This window comes from Diadema setosum, chromosome 3 (genome assembly GCF_964275005.1).
Source record: "Diadema setosum chromosome 3, eeDiaSeto1, whole genome shotgun sequence".
Taxonomy (NCBI): domain Eukaryota; kingdom Metazoa; phylum Echinodermata; class Echinoidea; order Diadematoida; family Diadematidae; genus Diadema; species Diadema setosum.
Genome location: NC_092687.1, coordinates 1,351,617 through 1,378,634, shown reverse-complemented (window position 1 = coordinate 1,378,634; position 27,018 = coordinate 1,351,617). Strand labels below are relative to the sequence as shown.

The 27,018-nt window shown below is 39.3% G+C and overlaps 2 protein-coding genes across 2 annotated transcripts; one reads left to right on the top strand and one right to left on the bottom strand.

Moving 5' to 3' along the window:
• The first annotated feature begins 694 nt into the window (after positions 1–694).
• On the top strand, positions 695–14,375 carry LOC140246961 (26S proteasome regulatory subunit 6A-B). The gene is made up of 11 exons (XM_072326273.1): positions 695–754; positions 2,787–2,867; positions 3,876–4,001; positions 4,944–5,051; positions 6,742–6,851; positions 9,391–9,481; positions 10,746–10,889; positions 11,617–11,862; positions 12,343–12,488; positions 13,175–13,256; positions 13,827–14,375. Exons 1-11 carry the CDS (start codon positions 707–709, stop codon positions 13,935–13,937), a joined length of 1,293 nt encoding a protein of 430 aa, XP_072182374.1. The 5' UTR covers positions 695–706; the 3' UTR covers positions 13,938–14,375.
• Positions 14,376–19,983: 5,608 nt separating this feature from the next.
• Positions 19,984–26,730, bottom strand: LOC140226523 (large ribosomal subunit protein eL32-like). Its single transcript, XM_072306974.1, has 4 exons — positions 26,699–26,730; positions 23,265–23,391; positions 21,594–21,746; positions 19,984–20,421 (listed from the first exon to the last, which is right to left on the bottom strand). The coding sequence occupies exons 2-4, from the start codon at positions 23,361–23,363 to the stop codon at positions 20,263–20,265; spliced, it is 411 nt and encodes a 136-aa protein (XP_072163075.1). The 5' UTR covers positions 23,364–23,391; positions 26,699–26,730; the 3' UTR covers positions 19,984–20,262.
• Positions 26,731–27,018: the final 288 nt, after the last annotated feature.

The window sequence follows — 27,018 nt, the reverse complement described above, 5'->3', positions numbered from 1 at the left end:
AAGAAATTAGTGATTCGAAAGGCCCATTTTGAGAGAAACATTTATTATATACCTTGCAGAACACCTTGAATGTATAGGCAAAAGTTTGAAAACTTAATTGCCTCTCCAGTGACATCTGGCCAGAGACTGGAAATACTTTATTTTTGTGGTGTGGAACATCAGTAGAACATGCATGGACAAGATAAGATTCTTGTGGATCAAATTGAACATCTTTTTTTTTTTCTTTTTTTTTTTGGCCCAAAATTTCATCAAATTGGATTTGAAGCCATTTCAAATTGTATGTTCTCTACCATATCGGAGAAAAGGCTGTTCCATTATGATGACATGCTTATTAAGAACTGTGAAAATGAAAACCATAATTATACGCGCACGATTGAACTTTGAGTAGACTAAGACCTTGCATCTTACTTCAACCTGCTTTTACAGGCCTGCCCACTACTCTAACTTCCCTCTTAAGATCAGACGGTTGGAAAGTAATGTTCCTATCAAATCTATGCTTTACGATCTTTATCTTTTTATCTTTTTATTTATTATTATTATTATTATTTTTATTTTTTTAACCCACCACCACAACTGCATCAAAATTCGACCTAGTTGAGGCCGATTTGTCATTGGGCAGTGGCCGAGTTGATGTCTTGCCTACCAGTTGTCCCGGCTCCCGCTCCTGCGAAAATTGCATGCAGTCTGAATTGTGCTTCATCACGCAATGGCCGCGACAAAGCTTGAAGACAAATCTATTTGGGAAGATGGCGAGGTAATTATACACGTTTTCAGAAATTATGTAAATGTATGTTCACGATTAATTAAAGGCATGCTTCTTCTTCATTTTTTTTCTATGTTTACTGTTAGATTTTCGATATTTTCCTCTTGTAATTCATGGCCAGTACTCACACTTGTGTTTGTCTCTGTAAAACCAACGGTATAGATAGTAGGTGGGACTACACATTTCTGCTACGCACAGCACAAAGAGTTGACGGTGCAGTGCAGTGAGGCCCGAGGCCGAGCGAGGGGGGATCGGGGAATCCGATGCGTATGTTGTTGTTATTTGAATTTATTTGGCGTTTATCATTCCTCGAGGAATATTTACGCCAAATCTATATTCATAAAATTTCTATAAATTTCCAAATTTTAACCTATATTATTTTCATTTTATTGCAAATAATTCAAAATTAATATTATTATCATATCAAATCAAATAAGTCTCCCTCACTGGCCTCGGTTATGCAACCGGCCTCGCGTATGCAACCGTACCGGTTATGCAACTGGCCTCGCGTATGCAACCGTACCGTTAGCCTTTAAACAAGGCGACTCGCTCTGCGTGCCCCCGTATAGGCTCTAGCGCGTTTACCCCACAAACCTGTTGGCCGGCGAGTGGAGCGAGCCGCCTTTATCCACTCGTTCAGGGATGTGTACTTTTGTCGTTGTTGCTTTATATTCTTTGACAAATTTGCGTACAAATTTGATGCAGAAAATACACACGGCACCAAGGCAAGCCTCGTTAATATTAAGTAACTATATAGAATAAGAATAGTTACTTAATTAACGAGGCTTGCCTTGGTGCCGTGTGTATTTTCTGCATCAAATTTGTACGCAAATTTGTCAAAGAATATAAAGCAACAACAACGACAAAAGTACACATCCCTGAACGAGTGGATAAAGGCGGCTCGCTCCACTCGCCGGCCAACAGGTTTGTGGGGTAAACGCGCTATACGGGGGCACGCAGAGCGAGTCGCCTTGTTTAAAGGCTACCGTACCGTACGTTCAAAGACGGCTTGATTTGTTTGAAATATGATTAATTTAGTGCGGTGCCGGTGGGGGAAAGACTTCCTTTTGAGACAGCCACCCCAATTACACCAGTACTAAATCGGTGCAGATCTAGGCCTATATAATACAACTATAGGACCTAGGCCTACCTGCCTAAACTTGCTTGCGAGATAACGCACGGATTCAAGCACTCACTTTTGGGTGGCTGTCTCAAAAGGAAATCTTGCCCCGGTGGGCAGCAACGTGCACTGTATATTGACCAACTGGTCTAGGCTACTTACTGTAAGTAGTTGGTAAAATTGTATCTACGGTGTACTAGCACTGTAGTAATTTGGTGGCATACTCGTTCAATACACTAACGTTTAAGGCCCCACCACTGCGTGTCCGTAAATTTACTATTCACTACGGCGGATCGTGAATTCAGCCCCACCGTGTGGTGTTCATCAGTAGATAAGCACAGTGGTGGGGCTGTCTTCCACAGTATGATAATCTGAATGCGGCCCCACCAAACGACGTTTACGCGAGATTGATACAGCGGTGGGGCCGAATTCCACAGCATACGACTACGTGTACGGTACATAGCATCATGACTATGACTCAGTTTTAGTATGACAATCTTTCGTCCTCCCTTTCTCCCGATTTTTTGCTTTGGTCTTCAACTTTTTATTCTCCGAAGGACTCCCTAATGTCCCTGGACTAATTTATTTTTTCAATTTAACAATAAATACAATCCTTAACACTAACCCTAACCTAACCTTGCTTTTTAACCACACAGGTGCACGCGCACAGCGGTGGGACTGATTTCACGATTTTGCCAATTTAGTAGGTATCACAGTCCAACCGTCTTGCTTGTGACCGACCGTAACTAGTAGATCATGTCCGAAGTGCGAGTGGCTGATACAGTCGCATCAACATGCAAAGGCAAAGCACATTCTATACAACATGTTAAATGTCCTCAGAATACTATCAAACACTGATATTTGATTAAATAAGAGTTTCCTTCATTCATGTTTCTCCCTCAGGATGCCGTCGGTGAGGAGGTATTGCGCATGTCAACAGACGAAATCATCGGCAGGACACGCTTACTAGACAATGAAGTCAAGGTACATTCATTGAAGTGGTGCGTTGGAGGTATGGCACCACCAGAAGAAACCCAGATACAGTCAATTTTGTTGGCCTGGAGACTTTTAGTAATTTCCTTCATTGACCATGTCCTTTATGTACCTTTGGAAAATAACCACAAAACTATAAAAACAGACACGATCAATGATATCTTTTGAGAAGAACTCGCCTGGCCTGGAACAGGTATGAAAAGTTGCAGTTCGTGTTAAGTCTTCTTGTACATGTAACTGATTTATTTTCTTAATTGCTTTCTTTTTCTCCCATTCCTTTTTCTTTCTCTAGTTTTTGCCCTTCTTCCTCTCATTTTCCTTCTTATTTTGTCTTCTTCTTTAAAGGACAAGTTCACTTTCATCTAGACATGTGGGTTGAGTGAATGCAGCAATATTAGTAAAGCACATCACTGAGAATTTGAGGAAAATCGGATAATCCGTTCAAAAGTTATGAATTTTTGAAGTTTCTGCTCAGTCACGGCTGGATGAGGAGACTACTATAGCTTGTGATGTCACATGAGTACAACGATATAAAGAAAGTATAAAGAAAATTCAACATATTTTCACTTTTCTCGCATAACAAAAGAACACTCGACTTCTCTCTTTCAGAAGGCAAGGGGAATAATATATTTCCCTTAACATACGTCAGTAACGAGTCGAAGAAATGTGCACTTTATTAAAAACAACAACAAAGTTTTGTGAAATTTTCTTTTTATTTTCCTTATACTGTTGTACACATGTGACATCATACACTGTAGTAGTCTCCTCATTCAGCAGTGATTGCGCAGATGCTTTAAAAATTCATAATTTCTGAACGGATTGTCGGATTTTCTCCAAACTTTCAGTGATGTGTTCTATATTGTTGCATTCACTCAATCCCTATGTATATGAAGGTGGACTTGTCCTTAAATATTAAATTATTACAATGAATATCATCATGCTCATAATCATCACCTTTATCAGTATCATCATTGTCTTTACTCTCATTGGTGCTTAAAGATCATGAAGAGTGAGATCATGCGGATCCAGCACGAGCTGCAGGCACAGAAAGAGAAGATCAAGGAGAATGAGGAGAAGATCAAAGTCAACAAGACGTTGCCCTACCTTGTGTCAAATGTCATTGAGGTATATGTTCCATCAAAAGACATATTTTTTTTTTCACTCTCTATAGAGGATGTACAATCAATGTCTGTGATCATAAGGAGCCGCACATGTGCCCTACTTTGTAATGCCGGCCTTTGCTTCATGTGTTTGTGCTCTGCATGCTGAAGTAGTATTTTTTTTTAATAGAGTTTATTTGAACTTTTTTTACTTTTATGCAAGTCCACATTCCTTGATATGGCTGTTCCTTGGGTATTGTATGCTAGTATGCAAGCATAAGGGGTAAGCCAAGGTAGCCCCTTGCATCTCTCCGTGCAATCACAGAGTAATCATACAAGGCATACAAGTGTATATGGCAAGTAACCACACTGGTATCTAAGTTTTGTGGTCTTTATAGCTAAATGGATCCATCTTTAATACAACAGTGATGAAAATAAGGGGGTATTCTGTTCAAAGATATGGGGGAGGGGACCAAAAAAAAAAACAAAAAAAAACAAAAGAAGAATGATACAGAAGTCGTATGTGTAGACATCAAAGCTTATGTTGTATCTTGCCTCTGGTTTGATCAAACATGTAGATGGAAATGGTGCTTACAATTTTTATTTTGTTGCTATGCTGAATGGCATTTAGGTATGATTCAACTTACTCCTAGGGTTTACAATTTAAATGAAGCTACATTGACATTTCATATGTGAAAGAGAATAAAAGAACAAAGAAATTTGAATCTCTGATATTAAAATCTAGACCATGTCTTACAAGAATCATCTTAGAAACTCTTATTTACACTATGTATTAATCATTATCATTGTCATTTCAAGTAAGAAAGAAGAAGGAAAAAAAAGAAGAAAATAAACATGTTTCTTATTGTGTGAATGAAGGGCATGTATGTATTATAGTGAAGTAATTTCCTTTTTCTTGTGATGACAAATGCTGAGCTGAGATTTTATTTTGCCCGCTCCTGTCCAGCTCCTTGATGTTCAGCCTGATGAAGATGAAGAGACAGAGGGCGCTAATGTTGATCTCGACTCGCAACGCAAAGGAAAGTGCGCCGTCATCAAAACATCCACAAGACAGGTATTTCACATCCCGAAATGCTGATAATGGGGCTAATGCTATGTGATGACTTTCAGATTATTCCTGAAAATATATAATGCCACATTTTCTCTTTTTAGATTTTCTTTTCCCTCTAGATTGGGTTTACAGACCTCCCAACCATTCTGAATTTGGAGGAAAGAATCTGAATTTTGACGAATCCCAGCTCTTATTTCAATAGGATTTTCCTAATTTTTGTGATAAATATCACACACTCTTCTGGGAACTCCTCTTTCTTTCCTGAATCTACCTCACTAGGAAATGTCACATTCTTATTGAATATAAAATTAAATTGATGACTTTGTCAAGATGCATCTAACAAACTCACTGACATTTTTTTTGTTGCCTACACTTGAAACAGTATTGGAAAGTCATAATAGGTCAGTGCTCCAGTTAATAGAACAGAAACAAAACAAACTATAATGCAGAAGTGAAAACCAACTTTAGCTCAAATATGATGTTACCAACATTCTCCAATAATTGAGATGTTTAACTTTCTAGCATCGTGAGGTTTAATGCAAAATCAGCTGCTACCCTCTTGTTTAGGCAGTGCATTTTACAGCATTATATGAGATTAGATTGTAGAATAGGTTGATAATCATCGGATATGAACCAAGCAGAGATACATTATATTGACAGTTTTCACCTGCCCACATACATTAACCCATATACATTATATACTTAACATTGGGAAAGGATCAGGGGACTGTTGGAAGTTCAGTGGTACTCTAGAAAGGTGACTTGAGAGGGCTTTGGTGTCAGAGGGTTAACTCTTTAATAAAGTTTAACTCTAGATGGCAAAGTATCGTGCTAACCTGATCAATGTGAGACAGACAACAGAACAACAGCAAAAGAAAACCACATCCTGTTAACCCAGTGTATCTAGACAAATGGCATAGTATTGCCACAACTGTCCTAAGGTTCACACTTTAGTCATTCTTGTCTCTTTTTTAATTTTTTACAGTCCAGCTGAAGGGAAAATATATATATTTTTTTCAAATTTTTTGTTTTGTTTTGTTTTGTTTTTACTCTAACTCTGTAAACTAGACATTCTAGACTTGTCTAATGGCAGTAAAATCATCACTGAACGACAATCACTTTCTTCTGAGGACTTTTCAGTGGAAAGCTCATCTTTTATAAGTTATATTAAAGAGTGTATGAAAGAAAACCTGGTGTCTTCCAGATATCTCCTTCCCATGTGCATGACAATATTAAAGGGACTGTACAGTACTGGTTTAGGTGGGGATTCAGGTTTATAACATTCCTAAGTGAGATAATGAGAAACCTCTTATGAAATATAAAAGAGCATGTAATTTTACGAAGGATTCAACATTTATTTGATAAAAATTGGTTTTCAAATGGCTTAGATGTCCAAAAAAGTGATAATAATAAAAGGCGACATGTCACGCCTTTTGTTACGATCTCTTTGTTTCACCCTGTTTTTGGATATCTCAGCCATTTCAAAACCGATTTTCATCAAATAAACTTTTGATGTCCCTTAGAATTGCATGCTCTTTGACATCTCATAGAGTGGTTTCTGAATATCTGGCAAAACATTAAAAGCTATAAAATCCTCACCTCAACCAGAACTGCACAGTCCCTTTAATCTTCAGGCCTCCTTCCTTTTTTGGTGCAATTTTTTGATGCCTGTCACTCCTTCTTTCCTTTCTAGACGTACTTCCTACCGGTGATAGGGTTGGTGGATGCGGAGAAGCTTCATCCGGGAGATTTGGTGGGAGTGAACAAGGATTCTTACCTCATCTTAGAAACGCTACCTCAAGAGTGAGTCACACAAGTCCTCCTTGGGTGCGTTCGAGCGCTCTCCTAAAGCGAACTGTACCGTACCGTATCCGCACCAGAGGAGTGCTCGAACGCTCCTAAAGTATACCATACCATACTGTACCGAGCCAAGAGTGGACCACTTCTCGATGTGCTCCAACAGAGTACCAAAAGCGTATCAAAAGTTTGCGTGTGAGAATGCGCGTAACATGCACATACGTCATAATGCAAAGACATTGTTCTCTTTGTTTGGGACAGCTGAAAGTAGTTCAAGCACGCAAGGTGAATGACATTCTTGCTACAAAATGCGTGACCTCTTCTAAAACTAAGTCATGAGGTACGCTTTCTCAACAGAGCACTCAGACGCTCCAAATCTGGCACAGTTCAGTACGGTACGCTTTAGTTCAGTTCGCTTTGGTTCGCTTTAGAGCGCTCGAATGCACCCCTTGGTTATCTTGTAGGATAACGTAATCTGTGTGGTGGTTATGTTTTAGGATAATGTAATCTTTGTGGTACAAATGCTTGAAAGCAGAGAGTTACAGTGATTCATACTGGAAGAAAGGGATGGGGAAAAGGCATAGTCTTTTGACAAGGCCTCGTGGCTGAGGAATGAGACTAACTCGCCAGACTGAGCGCTGCGAGAAATGAGTAAACATGACACCAAGTGGTGCAGTCACAAGATCTTTTCAAACATGGTTTTGTTTTGTTTTTTCCCCTGTGGCCCGCAACATTCATGAGTATGAATTATTAATGAATTCATGATACAAACCTCAGTTTTTATGCTAAGATGATGTGTCAATGCAAGGAATGTAGGTACATCGTAGCTACTGCAGGTAGGCAGTGCAGGCTGGATATGGACGAGCAAGCCACAGGATTCATACTAATGCGTATTCACTATATGTGATGTCATTTTGAACGCTGCAGTCACTGACTGGCTGCTACCTTCTTGGTACAAGGATTGCCGAGAAACAAAATTCAAGATAAGAAATTTATGTCAGGATCCCTGGCAGTTAGTCTCTTATTCAGCCTTGAGGCCTTGTCAAAAGGTTAGGAAAGGGGAGGTGGGGAGATGTTATGCAGAAGCCAAATAGTCTTTCATGAGGACTGCTGCTATAAGGGAGATGTAGACTTTGCCATTTCATTCAAGCAGCTCTAAATTGTGGTCATATGTTTCAAGACCATTGCTTGTTACACATACATTGGAAACATACGAGTAGTCTACTTTCTAGCAGAAGTATTGGGAAGCAGAGACACTATCATTCACTTGAAAGGAGATCTCAGTATTTTGAGGTTAAATACACCAAGAAAAATTTGCCCACTATTGTGTTGGCTTAGCCAACGCTGCACACTAGCACTGGCGCGGTGGTCCAGGACCAGTAAAAATCACTGTTGGATCAGTAACTTTTCCAGGAATGGACCAGTAATACAATGCAATACAATATAGGTACTTAGTATATACATAGTATATATACATAATAAATCAAGCAGTTATTGAAAAGGAAATTCTTCAACAATTTTTGGAACATTGACAGAGATGGTGATTCCCTGATACTTTGAGGGAGCTGATTCCACTGGCGTGGGGCAGCTGCCAAGAAGGGAAATGAAAAACCTGGGTAACTACAGTTCCGACAGACTGGTCGGACCAGTACAAAAAAATGGGTTAGTGTACAGCCTTGGCTTTAACCCTAATCAGGCTGGGGGCGGAATCCGCCCCCCCTCCCCCTCGACGTTTCGTGCAATATCTTCGCAATGCGATAAGCTCCCGCCGCGATGTTTCATGACTTTTTTCTTTCAAGTATCACGCAACTGTTGAGACCCAAATTGTTGCGCCCGCATGTACCGTTTTGACGCGACGCCCGTTCGAAAAAAATTTGTCAACCCCAAAATTGCTCCAAAACGTGATTTTGTGTACAAATCCAATGCAAATTGTGTTTTTTCAATCAATTCACATAAAAATTCATATCTTCTCTTAGAATGGCCGAAATTAATTTATTTTAGCATAATAATGCTTCGAAAAATGTCTGTGACAAATTTTGGCCAAAAAACAAACAAAAACAAAAGGTCAAAAAACAGAAATACATAAGAAATTCAAAAAAACAATAAAATACATAAGAAATTAATTTCGATACAGATTTTTTTTTTATCCTATGTCTCAGAAGAATGATACAAGAGACATTTAAAAAAAAGAAATTAGCTTAATTGGAGCATTAATAAGTAATTTAGAGCCCAAAACTGATTTTATGCATAAATTACAATAATTAATTAATATAAAATATAAGAAAAATTTTTCAGAGAAAGCAACCATACATTTTGATAGAATACGTAGCGGGCGTCGCGTGTGCCGATTTTCGGCGCAATTGCGCGTTCGATAGTCGAGATCTGAAGGGGGGCGGAATCCGCCCCCCCCCCCCCCCCCAGATATAGCATAGCCAAAAAAGCCCAGCCTGATTAGGGTTAATAGCCCTCATTGCATTGAATCTGTCATGCTTCCAAGCACAAATATAAAGTGGATAATTATGTGCTTGTGTCTTTCTTCTTACAGATTTGATTCTCGAGTAAAAGCAATGGAGGTTGATGAGAGACCTACAGAGCAGTACAGTGACATTGGAGGTTTGGACAAACAAATTCAGGAGGTAATAATTACCTCCGCCAAGGGAGGAGGTTATGTTTTTGTTACCGTTTGTTTGCTTGTTTGTTATTTAGTTTGTCTATGTGCAAAAAAGCTCAAAAAGTTGTGCACGGATTTGGATGAAACTTGCAGGAAACGTTGAGAATGACACAAGGAACAGATGATTAAATTTTGGTAGTGATCTGGAAATTTTTAGGGATTTTTTGAAGAATTTTCAATTTTTTTGTCAGGAAGGGTCAATGAACTTGGGAGTTCAAGCTGCGCATTTTTGAGGCTTCCTTACGCGCACTAAAAGTGCATGCTCTAATTTCTGCTAGGGCAAGCTGAGGGTTTTTGACGTAACAAAGGCTTCTATATTGGGAAACCCGACAATTTTTCAGCAGGCATACATATGGGTGGAAATCACTGATCTCTGTGGAAGAGCAAGATCATCATTGGAAAGTAGCTGCTTGGTGGAGGTCTGCGCTCTCTAAGTGCTTTTCTAGTTAGAAAATGCTCTAGTAAATGCTATTCATCATTATCACAATTTTTTCCTGACTTTACAGACAGAAGTTCATGCTTCACTGAAATTTCTGTCTTTCTTTTTGTAATTACTAGATATGAAATCAAATCATTTGATTAAGATTGAAAATAGTTAAGCAGATATTCCATGAAAATATGCTTTGGAAGGTTTTATGTAAAGAGTAAGTTATGTTTAGTGTCTAATGGGTGTACAGCTTGTAAGTACGTAGGAAGTGTATTCCTTGAAGAATTGAAGAAACTTGAAAAATTAAAGAATTTGCAATGCATGTTATAGCAGCAAAATGTACAGGGAAAGCTTGGTATAACATGCTGTTGGGGACCACTAAATTTCCTTAATATAATGTATCTCATTACATCAGGGATAAAAACAACACTATAAATGGAAAGGGACTTGTAGAGTTACCTCGATACAATATATCAGGTGTCTCACTATAACCAAAACATAATGAGGTTCCACAGTACCAATATAAAGTGTACACTTTTAACGAGTTGTGGATCCTGTGTTTATACAGTGCACTCCTGTGCACAACAAACGCAGTTCTAACAAATTTCCGGCTACAAGGAAGTAAAAATTCAGGCTGCAACAATATGCGCTCTATGTTTTTATTGTCTGTTCAGTTATGATGAAATTTTGACATAATGAAAGAAAATTGGTGGTCCCGGGGACTTTGTTATAATGAGAGTCCACTGTATATCGTGCACCATGAGCATCACGGCAACGTGATTTTGGACGTTGATTCTTGCAGCTCATCGAGGCTGTAGTCCTTCCCATGACGCACAAAGAGCGATTTGAGAACATCGGCATACAGCCCCCCAAGGGCGTCCTCCTCTACGGTCCCCCGGGGACGGGGAAGACTCTTCTCGCCAGAGCCTGTGCAGCTCAAACCAAGGTGGGTTCTTAGCCATCTACAGGTGTTTTAGATTTTGTTGATTTTGTTACCAATTTTCCAATTTGTCTGATGGTGAATTGTTATGTGTTTGAATGAATCGTTAATTGTCTTGTAGTGCGTTGTAATTGAAATTCTACATACTTTTCTATGTTCTAGATTAATGAGACACATAAAGACTAAGAGTATTACAGCTTGAAGCTTTAAAATGATATATATATAACTTGGAAAAAAAAATGGACAATCTTTACCCGTTCAAAACGTGATTGAAATACGTAAGAGAGAGATGTTTCATAGTTGTCTTTTGTTTTTACAGTTTTTTTTAGAAAAGGGAGAAAAGAGGATTGGAAGAGGAGGGTCACGTGAGCGTGAGAAATTATAACCATGTTCTATTTCAAAGTGAAAGCAGAAAAAAGACTATGTGGTCCAAAAATTTGTTCATGTCTCGATTTCAGTCTTGCTCTTTGCCAGCAAATCTTATCAATAGGTTGAAAAAAGAGTACTTTCTTTAGGTAAAACAAACATCAAATATACAGAAAGTGGTCGACCCAAATGACCTATTTTGGTCCATGACTGTGAATCCTACGTGTAATGTTTGACGTTTTATGGGTTTTGAGCTGGGTGGTTATATAATGCCCATGCATCATGTTTTCATCTCACTTGTATCTTGCCTTTGCTTTTTTTGCTTCCCCCTCCCCTATTTATTACACACACCCTTTATGGCGTTCAGTCCACATTCCTGAAGCTGGCGGGTCCACAGCTGGTCCAGATGTTCATCGGGGACGGTGCCAAGCTCGTCCGCGACGCCTTCGCCCTGGCCAAGGAGAAGCTCCCGGCGATCATCTTCATCGACGAGCTCGACGCCATCGGCACCAAGCGCTTCGACAGCGAGAAGGCTGGCGACCGCGAGGTGCAGCGCACCATGCTGGAGCTCCTCAACCAGCTCGATGGTTTCAGCTCATCCGAGGAGATCAAGGTCAGACATGGCATTGCCAATTTGAAGCATCTTATGACCTCTTTTAACTAGGACCTAGCATTGTTAGGGTAAACGCAGGCTGTAGTCCAAGTTGTCGCGTTCGTGAGTCGGCTGTAGCATTACATTCTCTCTTGCCTACAGATAGAGAGAATGTGCTACTTCATTGCTTACACATGGGATAATAAATTCATGAGGTATTTGAATAGGGGTGAAAGTCATACACGTTGTTGCCAATTAAGAACATCTCCCAAACTCTGTAGACCTAGATGTGTCAAGGCAGTGGTTGGGCTGTAGTGTTATACATCAGTGACATTTTTAACTGTAGCCATGGAGTAGTCTTCTCATCCTGTGATGACTGCACCAAAGCTTTAAAAATCCCTTACTTTGAAATGGATTGTCCAATTTTCCTCGAAATTTTGCTGATGTGTTCTGCTGATATTGCTGCATTCTCTCAATCCACATGTACACTTCTCTGAACAGGTCATAGCAGCCACGAATCGGGTAGACATTCTTGATCCTGCCCTGCTGCGTTCCGGGCGGCTGGACAGGAAGATCGAGTTCCCCGTCCCCAACGAAGAAGCCCGTGCCCGAATCATGCAAATTCACTCTAGAAAGATGAATGTTGGGTGAGTTCACCAGTTTCCTGAGTTCTTTTCTATTTTTCTGTGTACTGTAAATTGACCAGTCCCCAACTTTGAGAGGGTTTATAAGCTTCTCACATGCTTACATTTGCACTATTGAACCAGTTCCCAAACCTTTTCATTTGTTTCTAGAATTTCCCCATATCAGTTAACATGTGACTCATATTTATACGGGAAAGGAGAGAGCTGTCTTTTCCTGTTTGAAATTTGGCTTTATTTCTACTTAGTTATTCAGAAGATTTTTTTTTCGTTTATTTTTTTTTTCTCATTGTTGGTTGCTTCCCTCTATTTTGCAAAGCTTCTCAATTTTTCTGAAATTGTATTAAAGCAAAGTTTTGCATCAGCGCTCGAAAATTGAAAATCAATCCATCAATCAGCAGCAGTTGAAATAATTCCAGATTGAGTGCATGTATATACACAAAGAAAAAAGAAAAAAAAGTAAAGAGAGAGTATGCCTGCTTTGCACCAGTTTCAGTCCATGGGTAACCTGAACCATAGATTTGATTTAAACTATATTCAGGAGCGAGTTTGGTTCACTATAATTAGGCAGCAGCCAGTCATTGATTTTTACTCCCCCAATTTCAACCAATCAGAATCAAGGATTCATTAAATCGGGTACATAAAACAGATTATGATCACCAAGGTTTTATCACATCTCTTGCTTGATACAGGGCTGATGTGAACTTTGAGGAACTGGCGAGGTGTACAGATGACTTCAATGGGGCACAGTGCAAGGCAGTGTGTGTTGAAGCGGTGAGTATTAACTTATTCCAACTCAGGGGAGATTGGGAAAAATTGTTGGAAGCCAGAAAAAACTTACAAAAGAATATTATGAGTCACGCGTATGAAATTCAACAAAGCTTTCCAGATTGTTTTGTTTTTTTGTTTTTTTTTTACTTGGATAGCAGCTTCACAAGTTTGCTGAAGTCAAAATTCTTCTCATAAAGTCCAAGATAACTTTGACATTCTTATTCAAACTGTGATCATATTGTAACTAAAACATTAGCTCAGACAGTTGTAATAGGAAGAGTAATGATAAGAATAGTTTGTCAAAAAAATAGGATAAATAGGATCAGTGATAACTATTCTTGTAGTTGTAAGAATAGGAGCTTCTGAGTTGATGAAGTAAATGTTGCTAAAAAAACAGTACTTTGATTGCATTTTACATTTCATTTCTTTGTTTGATCAATTTAGCCGATTTGATTCCATTGCTATTATTGTTGAAGTCTTGGTTCAAATGGGAAGGCCAGGAAAACTTCAAATGAATAAGGGTGGGTTAGATTTGACATCTTTTCTTTTGTGTCCTTTCTTGCGGCTTTCCAGGGAATGATTGCGTTGCGTCGTGGAGCAACAGAGCTGATGCACGAAGACTACATGGATGGCATTCTGGAAGTACAGTCCAAGAAGAAGGCCAACCTCAACTATTACGCATAACTTATTTGTCTTATCCCCTCCGCCCTTTCGGTTTCAAGAGTTGTAGTGTATAAAGGCAGACGTCAAGATCTCTGCAACTCTTTCTTAGGCTGTGGAAATTGAAGTCACCCTCAGAAAGTGAAGGTGCATCCTAAAACAAAACATGGGTAGGGTTTGCTAGCCTGTGAGCCAATAAGATTTTTGAATGGATTGTACCGCAAGACTGTTCTGATTAGGATGCATTGTAGTTCAGATACACCAGTACCCTTGACCTTGAACTTGGATTGTGTGCTTCTGTCAATACACACACATGGCTTCAGGAAACTACATAAGAAATCGTTGGTGATTTCATGTACAGATTACGAGATTGTGAGGGGGTAGTGTTTGGAAATGTCTCCAGCATGAAAAAAGAAAAAGACAAGCTCAAATTTATATATTGTCTGCATGTAGTATTTACTAGAGAAGATACATTGTATACAGTTGAACCTCTATTATCCGGCCTCCCTTTATCCGGATCTCTCTATTATCCGAACGCAATCTCGCCGTGATTTTGTTTTAATAATTACGGGAAGAAAGGGGGATTCCCAACTCCTTGAGAATTCCTACCCAAACACACATGAATTACATATTACTTCCAATATGATTAACATACATTGCATCAAATTTCCTTCCAAATTGCTTACGTTCTGTACCTTCAGACATTTCAACATCCCAAAACATCCCCAAATGTAACAATGAAAAGGTTGCAGTATACACATTACTACATGAGGTACTACAATGGGCTACATCAGTACATGTGTATGTATATGTACATGTATAAAAAGCATTGAGTCTTCCGTATCCGGCCAAATCCCTTATCCGGATGAGCCCCGGTCCCGACTTGTCCGGATACGAGAGGTTCAACTGTATGTTCATACATGTATCATCGACTGAGAACCAGAAAGCCATTATCGCAGTTTGGGGGGGGGGGGTATTGAGTTATTGATATGTTGTAGGGCTTGATCTTCTGCACATTATGTCATTTTCAACAAAATATTACACACCAAAACCACAAGGGCACTAAGTTACACAATATTTACAAAAATGCATCGAAATCAAAATTTGGATTTTTTATTTACGCGCTGAAAGAATGTGATACTCGCAGTAGTGGCCTCCTGGTTCTCAGCTTGCAATATCGTTGGTCTTATTCCAAAAGGGCCTTAAACCACTTCCACTGTTATGCCAAAAGGCCCTTAACGCTATAGACTTTGTACACTATTAGTGCCCTTTTGGCATAACAGGGGAAGTTCTTTCGGGCCCTTTTGGCATAAAGGCCGACGATATGTTGAATAATCGAAGTAGGTTTTAGGCTGTTACATGGAGAGAACCGTTCTACCACTTAATGTTTCAAGAATTGGGGGCAATTTCAGGGGTACTGTCAATTTAGAAAAACTCACCGACAGTCACTAGAGTTGATGGAGCCCTTCAATCAACTAACTGCTGCCATAGTGGTTTACTAGGACTTTAGCAGCACATACTGCGACATACGTGTACTGCGATGATATCATCATACACGTGCATCGTCTTTGCCAAAATCTGGCAGTTTTGTTCTTTGGTTGTTGACACTTCCATTGGCCATGTTTGGTTCTGCAAATTTATAGCTCCACAGTAAATGCTTACTGTACCCACGACAGTCGCAAGCAGATAATGTACACGTACAGTAACCATGTTAGTATGGAGTTGCATGTGTGCGCGACTATTGTACAACCAATGTGGCTGACTATGGAGAGTGTATTGTTCAGCCATTAGGGTGTCAGAATTATTATTAGTCAAGGCAAATTTTACAGCTTAATCTTCATGTGTATCAAATTCCAGAAAACATTTTGTCTTAGCTTTTGAAAGTGTTATGTAACACAAGCTTCAGTGGGTGTAATGACATGCTGTTCACCCATTCTGCAGCTAGCCAAATGTCTCGTAATGTTCTGCATTCAGTTGGTGAATTGATTTTCCGCATCATTGTTTAAATTGACTTAAAGATCCAGTGGCGTGGGGAAAGAAGGCTGGGCCAACTGAATAGATCTTCATTCGCTGCCAACGGGGGTACATTCAAAAACCACAACTAGTGCAGGCCTGCTAGAATAGAATTGCCCGTTGGAGAATGTGGGGAGATTAGATACAAAGTGATAGAGATGCAGAGATTTGGTAGAAATTTCGCCAGAGTCAGACTTGAGATGTGAAATTTATGAAATTTGAAGTCTGCGTGACCGCCTCCAAAGTAAAATTTGTTATTATGGTGGTGATGTTATTGAGTCACAACTCCTCCACCATTTGAGAATACAGTAGACTCCCATTATTACGAAGTCCTCGGAACCGGCAGTTTCCTTTCGCTATACAACCTGATACAACCAGATATATATACAATAAAAAATATTTGTAGGATAATTGTTTTTTTTTTTTTTTTCGTTGTAACCGGAATTTCATTACAACCGTGTTCGTTATAACGGGAGTGCACTGTATAATGTAATCTTCAAATCCATGTTTTTCAGGTTAAGTAATTGAACTTCACCTTACCCCTACCTATAAATGTCAGGATAAGTTTATTGCAACACATGGAAGATTTGATGGAGAGGATGAGTTTTTATGTTTTTGTTTTTTCTTTTTCTTTTGACAGGCAGTTCAAAAAAGGGCATACGAAGCGAAATGTTGTGTGTAGGTCGGCAGGAGAGCAATGAGGCTATGGTGTCTCAACGTTTTTTCACACGTGGTTGCTGCTGAAGTCACCATTTTGTGAAAATGTATCAAAGTTTCAATATTCCTTAACCTCTTCAGTCCTGTTTTAGTGACACCTCAACCACTGCCTGTTTTTGCTCTTTCTGTATAAGAGATATCTTGACCATGGCAATGAATAACACCATCTTGGAAATGTAACATAAAATTATAGCGATGTACAAGGTCCCCCCCCCCCCACACACACACACATACGTTATGTAGGGTGCATACGAGTGTGTGCTCAGAAGAGAACCAAAGCAAACTGAACCAAAGCGAACTGTACCAGGCTGTGCTATATTTAGAACGTTCTGTTGACAAAGCGTATCTTGTGAGTTATTTTTAGAGGGGGTCACACATTTTGTAGCCACAGAGTCATTCACCCAACAGATGTCCCAAACAAAGAGAATGAACTCTTTGCATTATGACGTTTGTGCATGATACGCGCATTCTTCACATGCAAACTTTTGGTACCCTTTCAGAGCACATCTGGAAGTGGTCCACTTTTGGCTCTTTATAGCTCAGTATGGTCAGGGAGGTGTTACAGAGATGGAGTGGCAACTCTTCGTAATCATGCAAACACATGTTTGGGTTCAAGGTGTTACAATGGGATGTCTAGCATTCCATTACGCTTTGAAGTCATGCTCGGCGCCACTCTGATTTGCAAGACGAAGTTCGGAGACGAAGAACGCATTTCACCTTTCGTTGAATTGCAAGTTTTATTTCACCGTAAGATTTTAAATGAAATACTCGAATTGATTTAGAATAGTTTAGGAAAGAATTCAATATTATAAACATGTATTTCTAGTTTCTTCATAATGCGCAAATGAAAATGAAATGAAAATTAGGCCCTCTTAAAAACCTACACACTGTAATATTTTTCTATAATGCGCATAATTGTGCATGTTAGTTTTTTTATCTTTTAATCTGGGATATTTTGATCTTTCAAATACAGTACTCCGCTAAAGCGTATTCCACCGTGCTTTTAAACTACATATTGTATTTGCTGTTAAAATTGTTAGTTTTACACTGCATTTTGGTTCGCTGCTTCAATTCAAGTTACACAAATTCATTGTTGCCATCACATTGAAAGAGAGAGCGAATTGCAGTAGGGGCAAGTATTTCTAGATGTGAGAGCGCTAGTCCCGATTATTGATGCTCTCTTTTGTCAAAGCACATGGGTAACACCTGTAGTTGAACGCATAACTTCTCGGCGGCGCCGCGCATGACTTCAAAGGAGAGCAGTAGTTGTCTCTCCTTCTCTGGCACCTCCCTGGTATGGTACACTTTAGAAGCATTCTAGCGCTCCTCTGGCCCAGGTCTGGTACACATATGGTTTGTTTCACTAACATGGTCAACGCTCGAACGCATACATCTATTAGTTGGCAAAGAGATGCCTCTTGTATTGTGTGTCCATCCATGTAACTGTATATGGAATGTTCATGATTTGTTTGTACACATGAATAAAAATAAAGATATGTTTGAAAACCTGGAATCTGATACCACTGGGTATTTCTTTGTGGGGTGTGTGAAACTTAAAAGCTTGGGAGTATGCAGTTGCTGTGCACGTACGGCTTGTATGATGCATCACACAGTACATGTACCCTGGGGTACCACTTGTGAGGCACCATCGTGTGTTTGAAAGACGAGTCACGCACACACACACACACACACACACACACACACATTCACTGCAATCATGGTAGCCCTAGCACATGGCAAATAATGATCCCTTACCACTTTTGGTACCATAATTACAATAATGATAAAAATGATGATAATAAAAATTATGTTTTTAAAAATATGTTACACTGTACCACAATTTGAACAGTATTTCAAAATAAGACCATTTTAATCCTGGAACTTGTCCTATGATTACTTGTACTCACTCTGTTTTCTGTGGCTTGGAAACGCATAGTGCAGTACAGCTGTTTGTCTGTGACACCAGATCACTTGTGTTGTGTGTGTGTGTGCGTGTGTGTGTGTGTGTGTGTGATGAGTGCCGATGTTATTGATGCTGCTGCACTGCTGAGATTAACTGTGTTCATTGAATCCACATACCAGCGTAATATGTACTTGGGTTTCATTCTCCCTAGAAGAGACATTTTGTACATTTTAAGATCACTGATGTCAACATGGATTTGAACGAGAATCTCATTATTCACAAACACCCTGGGAGGTGTGGAATACAATGTAATTCACTTTCATACTCAAACCATGCACACACACACACTCATAAACTTAATGAAAATTTTGATAATACAATGTTGTAGCATGCCAAGTAAAGAGATTGAAACATGGATGAACATTATCTACATAGCACACTTTCAAAACACTAACAAGTGATCATGCTCTGATCAGACTTACTGGATTATGTTAGTTTAACATGTTGCATATCATGTTGCATTCATGTCAGTATCAGAATTAGTATTACAATAGGTATTATGTGTTTTACATCTTTTACTCTTTATGCATGTACATGTACATCTTTCTCCTCCTGACAACTTACTTGATTCTCACTCTATTCTTCCTCCCCATTCTCTCTGTTCCCTTTTTTTACTGTCTCCACTGTAGCAACTTCAACATCCAGCCCATTACTGTCCCCCACTCTTCACTTTTTGCCCTCCTTACAACTCCCATATGTCGCTTCCCTCTTCAATTCTCCTCTTTCTAGGCTCTTCTTCTGCCAAGCAACGATCCTGATAAGGACTACATACACATGGTGTCACCACAAACCTTTCTCCCTCATTTACTTCACCACGAAAACCTGCACGCAACACAAAACGTGTTTTACATTTTAAAGAGCACCCGACTTAAAGGGTGTGTACAGTTCTGGTCGAGGTGAGGATTTAGCTTTTAACGTTTTGCGAGATATTCGGAAACCACTCTATGAGATGTCAAAGAGCATGCAGTTCTAAGGGGAATCAAAAGTTTATTTGATGAAAATCGGTTTTGAAATGTCTGAGATATCCAAAAACAAGGTGAAACAAAGAGATCCTAATAAAGTTGTGGCATGTCGCCTTTTATTATTAGCACTTTTTTAGATATCTCAGCCATTTGAAAACGAATTTTCATCAAATAAACATTGAATCCTTCTTAAAATTACATGCTCTTTCATATTTCATAAGAGGCTTTTCATTATCGCACTTAGGAATGTTCAAAACATGAATCCCCACCTCAACCAGTACTGTACAGTCCCTTTAAAATTTGCAGAAATAACATCCCTCTGAAATATCGCTCTGAAATATACTGCATGTTCAGTAAAACAATACCAGTCAGAGTTGGATACACAACGAAAGAAATTGCTGCAAACAGGCCAATATCACATTTTTACGTGATAACTTGCGACATTTATTGTGAGGGCGAAACCACTGGCACTTGTTCAAAAAACTTCCGAGTTCTTGTCAGTCCGACATTGGTATGATGTCAATCTACATGGGCTGTGGCGACATAAAGTGCGTCAAGCAAAGATGTTGGCCAGATTGAGCAGTGTTGGACACTTATGACACACGATCCTGAGAGTTGCATGATGTTCTGCAATAGTAGGCCGTGGAGCGATTGAGCAAGTGCCCGTGGTTTGCGAGACGTGGATTTTGGCCGATCATTCGTTCTCCTCGCTGCGCAGCCTGGCGTTGCCGTTGGTAACCTTGATGGCCAGCTGCTGGGCCCGCTCGACGATGGTCTTGCGCTTCCGCGAGGAAACGCCGTGGGCGATCTCGGCGGCGAATTTGCGGTTGCTCATCATGAGCACTTCCAGCTCCTGTGTAGCACAGAACAGAGCAAAATAATTATGATTACGATATCAGTATCGTATTGTTTGTACGTCCTCATAACGAGGTCCCCAGTAGTAAGAGAATAAGTGTCAAATTCTGCAGATGACTACAAATACATGTACTGATGCATATAACAAGGCATGTACAATCAAACTTTGAAAGGAAGAAAGTCATTCTTTCACAAAATATAATTTTTTTCATAAAGGCAAAATACATTCTATCAGAAATAGTGTTTATTGGCAACTCTATAGCATCAGTAGTAGAAGCAGATGAATGGTGGCAGCAATAATAGTAATGATGATACTACTAACAATAATAATGCCAAAATCTTTAACAAATTAATAGTAGTTTTGTTGGAAGCAAGCAATTTGATAATTGTTGGTTGGTTTTAAACCCAGTGGCCTATGGCCTAAGCCACTGGTAGTTATAACAAACCGTTTTCTCTAGCACGTTAACAAGCCCAGCAGAATATGAACACACTCCCTGGGTCTGCTCATACCAGTGCATGGAGTACAATGTACACATTCATCAAAGTACAGAAATCAGAGAGAACAAAAGGTAGAAAGAACAAATGTTTGATAAAAGGTGTTAAAAATGCTGTCATCCGAAATTTTCATTCACAAAAATGTTCCAGCTAACTTCTTTATACAAGGAGAACAACACTATGAGATACCAACAGTGGTGACGAAACAGCAACATCTCCAAGAAAATACCTTCTTGAAAATGATACACTGTAAAAGTGGAAATTTTTGTGCATTTAGCGCAACATGAATCTACGATGAAAATAAAAGTGTGTGAATCTTTATCTTGTTAGAAATCTAAAAACAGTGACTCTGCCAAATTAAAAACAAACAAAATTCCACTTTTCTGGCCAAGTGCAAAAAAACTTACTCAAGCAAAAATTTATGTTTTTACAATAATGCAAAACTGGTTTGTTACTGAAGGCATCCTGTTTATTTCTACCAATGTCTGCATTCATCTGTTGAGATATTTGATTGCAACCTTTCAGCATGTGCACGAATCGACAATGAAAGAAAGCAAACACTGTAGTTAAACACCTGTAGACCCACACATACATATTTATGTATGTGCACTGGCCGACTGCTACTGGAGGTCGTTGGGGGGCACCAAGTGTTGTTGGCATGAAAGACTCCCCTACCTTAACGTTGTGGACGAGGAACTTCCTGAAGCCAGTGGGCAGCATGTGGCGTGTCTTCTTGGCGCTTCCGTAACCGATGTTCGGCATCCTCAGCTGACCCTTGAACCTCCTCCTCACGCGGTTGTCAATACCCTTCGGGCGACGCCAGTTGGGCTGTAGAGCAGAGGTCACAGAAACGCATACTTCAGCACAAACCAATATTTAGTCTTTACCTCATATGAAACTTGTCTTGAGGGTTAGTTTAAGCAATTTGAGAATACACTGATTGCTGTCGGTTGGTTTTAAATCCAGTGGCCTATGGCCTAAGCCACTGGTAGTTATAACAAACCGTTTTCTCTGGCACCTTAACAAGCCCAGCAGAATATCGACACACTCCCTGGGTCTGCTCATACCAGTGCATATCACATGAAGACAGTGTGGGCACAATTTTACAGCATTTAACCAAGGACAGATCAGATTAATGTTCATGCCAGTTATCATACAATCCAAGATACTTTGATGGATTTTAATATTGCATGTTTTATAAATGCAACAACAAGCAAAAATATCAGCTCTGAACCCAACATGACTGCAATGTGCATGCTTACAGTATATTTCTCTGGTCATTACTGTATTGGGGAAATCGTCAGAAAGTTCTGGTTAGGAAAAATTACATTTGTTAGTATGGTGTACACGTATCAGGTCCCCCACGTATCAGGTCACACAAGAATGTATTGTAATCGGGGAGATTCCATAAGACTTGCACAAAATAACTTGTGCGTTAGATGCTTCTCAACAGGCAGCTCTGCTTTCCTGGCAGCTATGTAAATAAACTACAAAATTATTTTAGTACAATATGCACCTTTCTGTCTGCATACCATGTACATGGTATTACACATAATAACTCAAGTGGTAAAGGCAGCCTTGCCTTTGTGGAAAACACTAACAGTGAAACTATAAACTTTCCAACAATATTTTGTTCAGCTTTGACACTCAGCAAACTATAAACTTTCCAACAATATTTTGTTCAGCTTTGACACTCGAACTCGAACTTTGATAAATATTGTGTGTGTTTATCATAACTGACTGCTGGCATCTCAGCAAAAGTAACATACAGTAATTTCTCATGTTGAATTTACTGGAACAAACTATCCATGTACGTTTTAACATCTTCCACCTGTATCACGTCCAAGCATGGAAATCATTTTATATTGATGGCAGAACCGAAGAGGACAGAAATATTCAACTACTTACATCATAGTAACAAAGGGAAAACCACTATAGGTGTAAATGGAATGTCGACACACATTGCCACTTGGAGAAACATCAGTAGAAAACATTAAGTTGATGTCAGAAGAAAATTGGACAATCTGAGATCGTTCAAAAGCCAAAAGAAAGTACATAAATTATAATTTTTGTTTTTACTAAGATGAGGAAGTAATTGACTTACGTTTTTCTCGTTTTCGTTTTGTTTTGTTTTTTAATTTCAGACAAGGGGAATGTAAGATCATGCCAGAATTCTGTGAGTACAATTGTGTGTCAGTATATCAAAGGTACTCATTGGCTTTATGCGCTAAGTTGAAAGTGGCTGTCAAGAATGGAGGGAAACTACTTTTTACAAATTACAAGCATTCTAAGGATGTAATGACAAAAATGAATCCAGTATAATTTAAAGAAAATTTGGTGTTATACCTTGACTCTAAGGTAGCGGTCGCATTGGTGGCGCTTGAACTTCTTCAGCTTCTTCTTGACGATCGTCGGTTTCATGAGGGGCCTCACAGAGGGCGCCATTCTGGATCAGGTCGCTTGATCTTTCACTCTGTGAAAAAAACAAAAATCAAAAACAAAAACAGGAGAAATGGTGAATACCAGTCTTCCTAGGATCATTATTGCAAGCTGCAAGACGCTGCAGCATTTCAGAGGTTTAAAACAAGATTAATTTGTTTTCCCCCCTTCCTTCAGCTTGTATGGAGTCTTGCGGTAGTAATTGATATAATTATATGTTTGGGGTTGTTGTGTTGTGTGTGTGGCATGTGCGTATGCATACAATAATGAAAGAATTAAAGAGAAAGGATGGGAAAAATGGGAAATAAATGAACAGGTAAAAAGGCTAACCTGGGAAATACAAAACAAAACATACTTTAGAAAAAAAAAAGAAAAAAATAGAAAAGCAAAAAAAAAATGGAATAAAAGAAATGGAATAAAATAAGAGATGGATCAAAAATAGATGAGAGGAAAAATAGGAAAGAAAGAAAGAAAAAGATAGATCAGAAGGAAACATAACAAAAAGACAATGGAGTCCAGTGGAAAGAAAGGAAAGGTAGATGGAAGGACACCTTAGAACCAGAACTTGGAAACAAGAAAGAGATATAGGGTAGGAGTACCAGTATTCGGTCAGCTACCGGTATTCGGTCACTTATCACTAGTCACCAGCCAGTAAGTTCAACTGTCACAACACACGCAAATCACATTAATTCACATACTTGCACACTCATTCACAACAGGAAACTCCCTCAGCCCCCTCCAAAAATCCATCCAAAATCCCAAATTTTACCGTCAGAAGTGCAGAATCGGCGGTACTTTCCAAAAGCGCGCGCGGATTGAGCCCAGTTTTAAGAGTACGTGTCGCCGAAAAAGCGCTAAAAATCGAAACGTTCTCTCGCGGGATGTTTTGCTTTTCGCAGCTCGGAGTGTGATGATATCCTCAAAAACGCAAAAGAAAAACAAAATTTCCGTCCGTGCCGATACAGTGTCTCTATGTACAAGGGTTGAATGCAAGTGCCGATTCCCCAGTATTCGGTCACCAATGGGCGCCGCAACATCCCCCATGCAATTTTGCGCTAACAAGGTAGCGCGCGCATTTTTCAGCTGCCTTGAACACGCATTGACTTTGAACGCACATATCGCGTGACCAAATACTGGTCGCGGTGACCGTATTCTGGGGAATTTTCAAGGTGATATATTTTGGAATTTTGTGAAATTCTGTGTGATATTTAACAAAATAAAAATTGAGATTTTAAACATTTGCTATATTTCACATATATTGCTGTAGATATGATGTATGTATGTATGATTTTAGTTTGAAAAATACTGCAAAAAAGCGCAAGTGACCGAATACTGGGGATGTTACCCTAGGTATATGATTAGAGATAGAAAATGAGATTGAATAGGAAACTGAGAAATGACAAAACAAACCAGAGGAAGCCCATAGAGAAAGGAGGGAATTCAAGTTAAAGTTAGGAATACCTGAAATTTAAAAAAAATGGAAAGAAAGAAAGAAAAGAGAAAGATAAAGAAATATGCTCAAATCCTCTGTGAAGCCATTTTCATAAGACTAAAAAATTAAAGAAAAGGGGAAAAAAAAAAAACAAATCTAGCTTTTCAAAGACACCATAGATAAAGCCGTTGTGATCACTACATTTCTAGACTAGAGTTTAGAGTCTAGATCCGTTATACATTCAGATCAATGATCATGATCACCCCTGCCCGTTTCTGCATACAGTGCTGAACATAACATACTCAATAGGCCTACTGAGGGTCTGAGGTACTGTTCCAATTGCTTGTGTGCAGCACCCAGCAGTATTTCAAGAAATCAAGGTTTTCTGACACTTGTAAAAATGTTAAAACCCAACTTCTATCCGACTTTGGAGACTCAAATGCCGTAATTTAGGTAACAACCTAGCTACACGCAGCCGCTGTAGAGACAGCAGCTGCACCTCTATTCCTTCGCAGACGTTGTCATTTTTCAGTGTGGTTGTGCGACTCCTTCTTAAATATCTTTATTAATCGTGGAAAACTAAAATACAAGGAATTATCGTAATCTGTGATAATCATTCAATAATCGGTATGCGATTTTTTGTTTAATTACGTCAAAAACTCACCGAAATCTGTGGCTGAAATCAGGTCTGTAAACGTCCTTATTGCTTCACTACAATGTAGGTAGTCGGAGAGGCACCCTCTAGCTCTCCGACTACCTACGCTGTACGTTGTAGTATACGAGAGTGAATGCCATTCAAATAACACGCAGATGAGGAGTGAAGCAATAAGGACGTTTACAGACCTGATTTCAGCCACAGGTTTCAGTGAGTTTTTGACATAATTAAACAAAAAATTGCATACCGATTATTGAATGATTATCATAGATTACGATAATTCCTTGTATTTTAGTTTTCCATGATTAATAAAGATATTCATGAAGGAGTCGCACAACCACGCTGAAAAATGACAACGTCTGCGAAGGAATACAGGTGCAGCCGCGTCGCTTTGCGACAGCGGCTGCGTGTAGTTAGGCAACAACCTAGGACTCCTACTGAATAACTAGCATTAGTAACATTTCTTAGTGAGCAGTGGTGAGTTTGTGCATGTTTACAGTTAAAAATCATTTGACGAGGAGGCGCAAAAACACAGGTTACCATTTGCAATACAACTTTACAAGTACGACTACGAGTACGAGTGCAGTGCCCATGCATGGTTTATTTTTACTCTTGCTCGGGAAATGTTTACTAAATTACGTGGCTCATCACTACACGAAAGTACTTTTATGAGCGCCCACCACCCTACCCTGGCCTTGTTTAGCTTCAGTGCACGCTGACGGATGCACACAAGACAAGCACCCACAATTGTCTAGATTCTACCCACAAGTGTATTTTACTATTACCGCACTAGAACTATTGCATGGCGATTGGCCAGCGCCGCGCCGCAACTTTTAAATAGAACGTTTTTAGTTCCAAGCCTTAATAGTCAAGGTCTATTTAGAGTTTGCGAATGGTTGTTCCACAAGGAGCTTTCGGCTATTTCAACCTAGATTTTGCTGCTTTGTTTGAAGAAAAGAGATATAGCTTACGATGCAGACACATTTCAGTTTCCGTGCAAATTGGATACGATTGCATTCAACAAACATATCTCTCTATAGATCGGACTGTTAAATTTGAAAGTCGCAGCACTTGTTTACGCCTGTCATATTATTCGTTGTTTAATGATTAAAAGTACCATATTCTTAAAAAATAGGTAAAGACCAGTAATGAATAGTAATAACAAAAGCTATATGTCAAGAATGAGTGAAAGATTGAGGTGAAATGTACTGTTCTGACGATCGATTTTGACATGAATTGTTATATTTCACTTACATTGGGAAAGCGACTGCTCGAAAAGACCTTTTCAACGTAAGGGGCGTGCTATCAAGATCTACGCACAAACGGGGCATTGATAATATTAAAATGCATGAACACAGAACTCTACACACATGTGTAGAGTTCTGTGGGCATGTATGAAGCATTTTGGTCAGATTCTTTTTTTTTTTCTTTTTTTTTTCTGAATGTGTAAGCTACTGGAATCCTTGCATCCGATTGCCTGAGGGCCGGCAAGTTTACAGGATAAAACGCTTCATGAAATGCCCCCCCCCCCAATATTAGGACTCACACTAAAAATTCCCCATCAAATTCTGTAA

What these genes read in the sequence shown, in the direction of transcription:
- LOC140226523 (XM_072306974.1), bottom strand. Translation starts at nt 23,363, where the DNA reads ATGGCGCCCTCTGTGAGGCCCCTCATGAAACCGACGATCGTCAAGAAG. An exon ending in ACCGCTACCTTAGAGTCAAG is followed by an intron (nt 21,747 to 23,264) that starts GTATAACACCAA and finishes TCTGCTCTACAG; the next exon opens with CCCAACTGGCGTCGCCCGAA. An exon ending in TCCTCGTCCACAACGTTAAG is followed by an intron (nt 20,422 to 21,593) that starts GTAGGGGAGTCT and finishes TGTGCTACACAG; the next exon opens with GAGCTGGAAGTGCTCATGAT.
- LOC140246961 (XM_072326273.1), top strand. Translation starts at nt 707, where the DNA reads ATGGCCGCGACAAAGCTTGAAGACAAATCTATTTGGGAAGATGGCGAG. An exon ending in TTGTGTCAAATGTCATTGAG is followed by an intron (nt 4,002 to 4,943) that starts GTATATGTTCCA and finishes GCTCCTGTCCAG; the next exon opens with CTCCTTGATGTTCAGCCTGA. An exon ending in TGGACAAACAAATTCAGGAG is followed by an intron (nt 9,482 to 10,745) that starts GTAATAATTACC and finishes TGATTCTTGCAG; the next exon opens with CTCATCGAGGCTGTAGTCCT.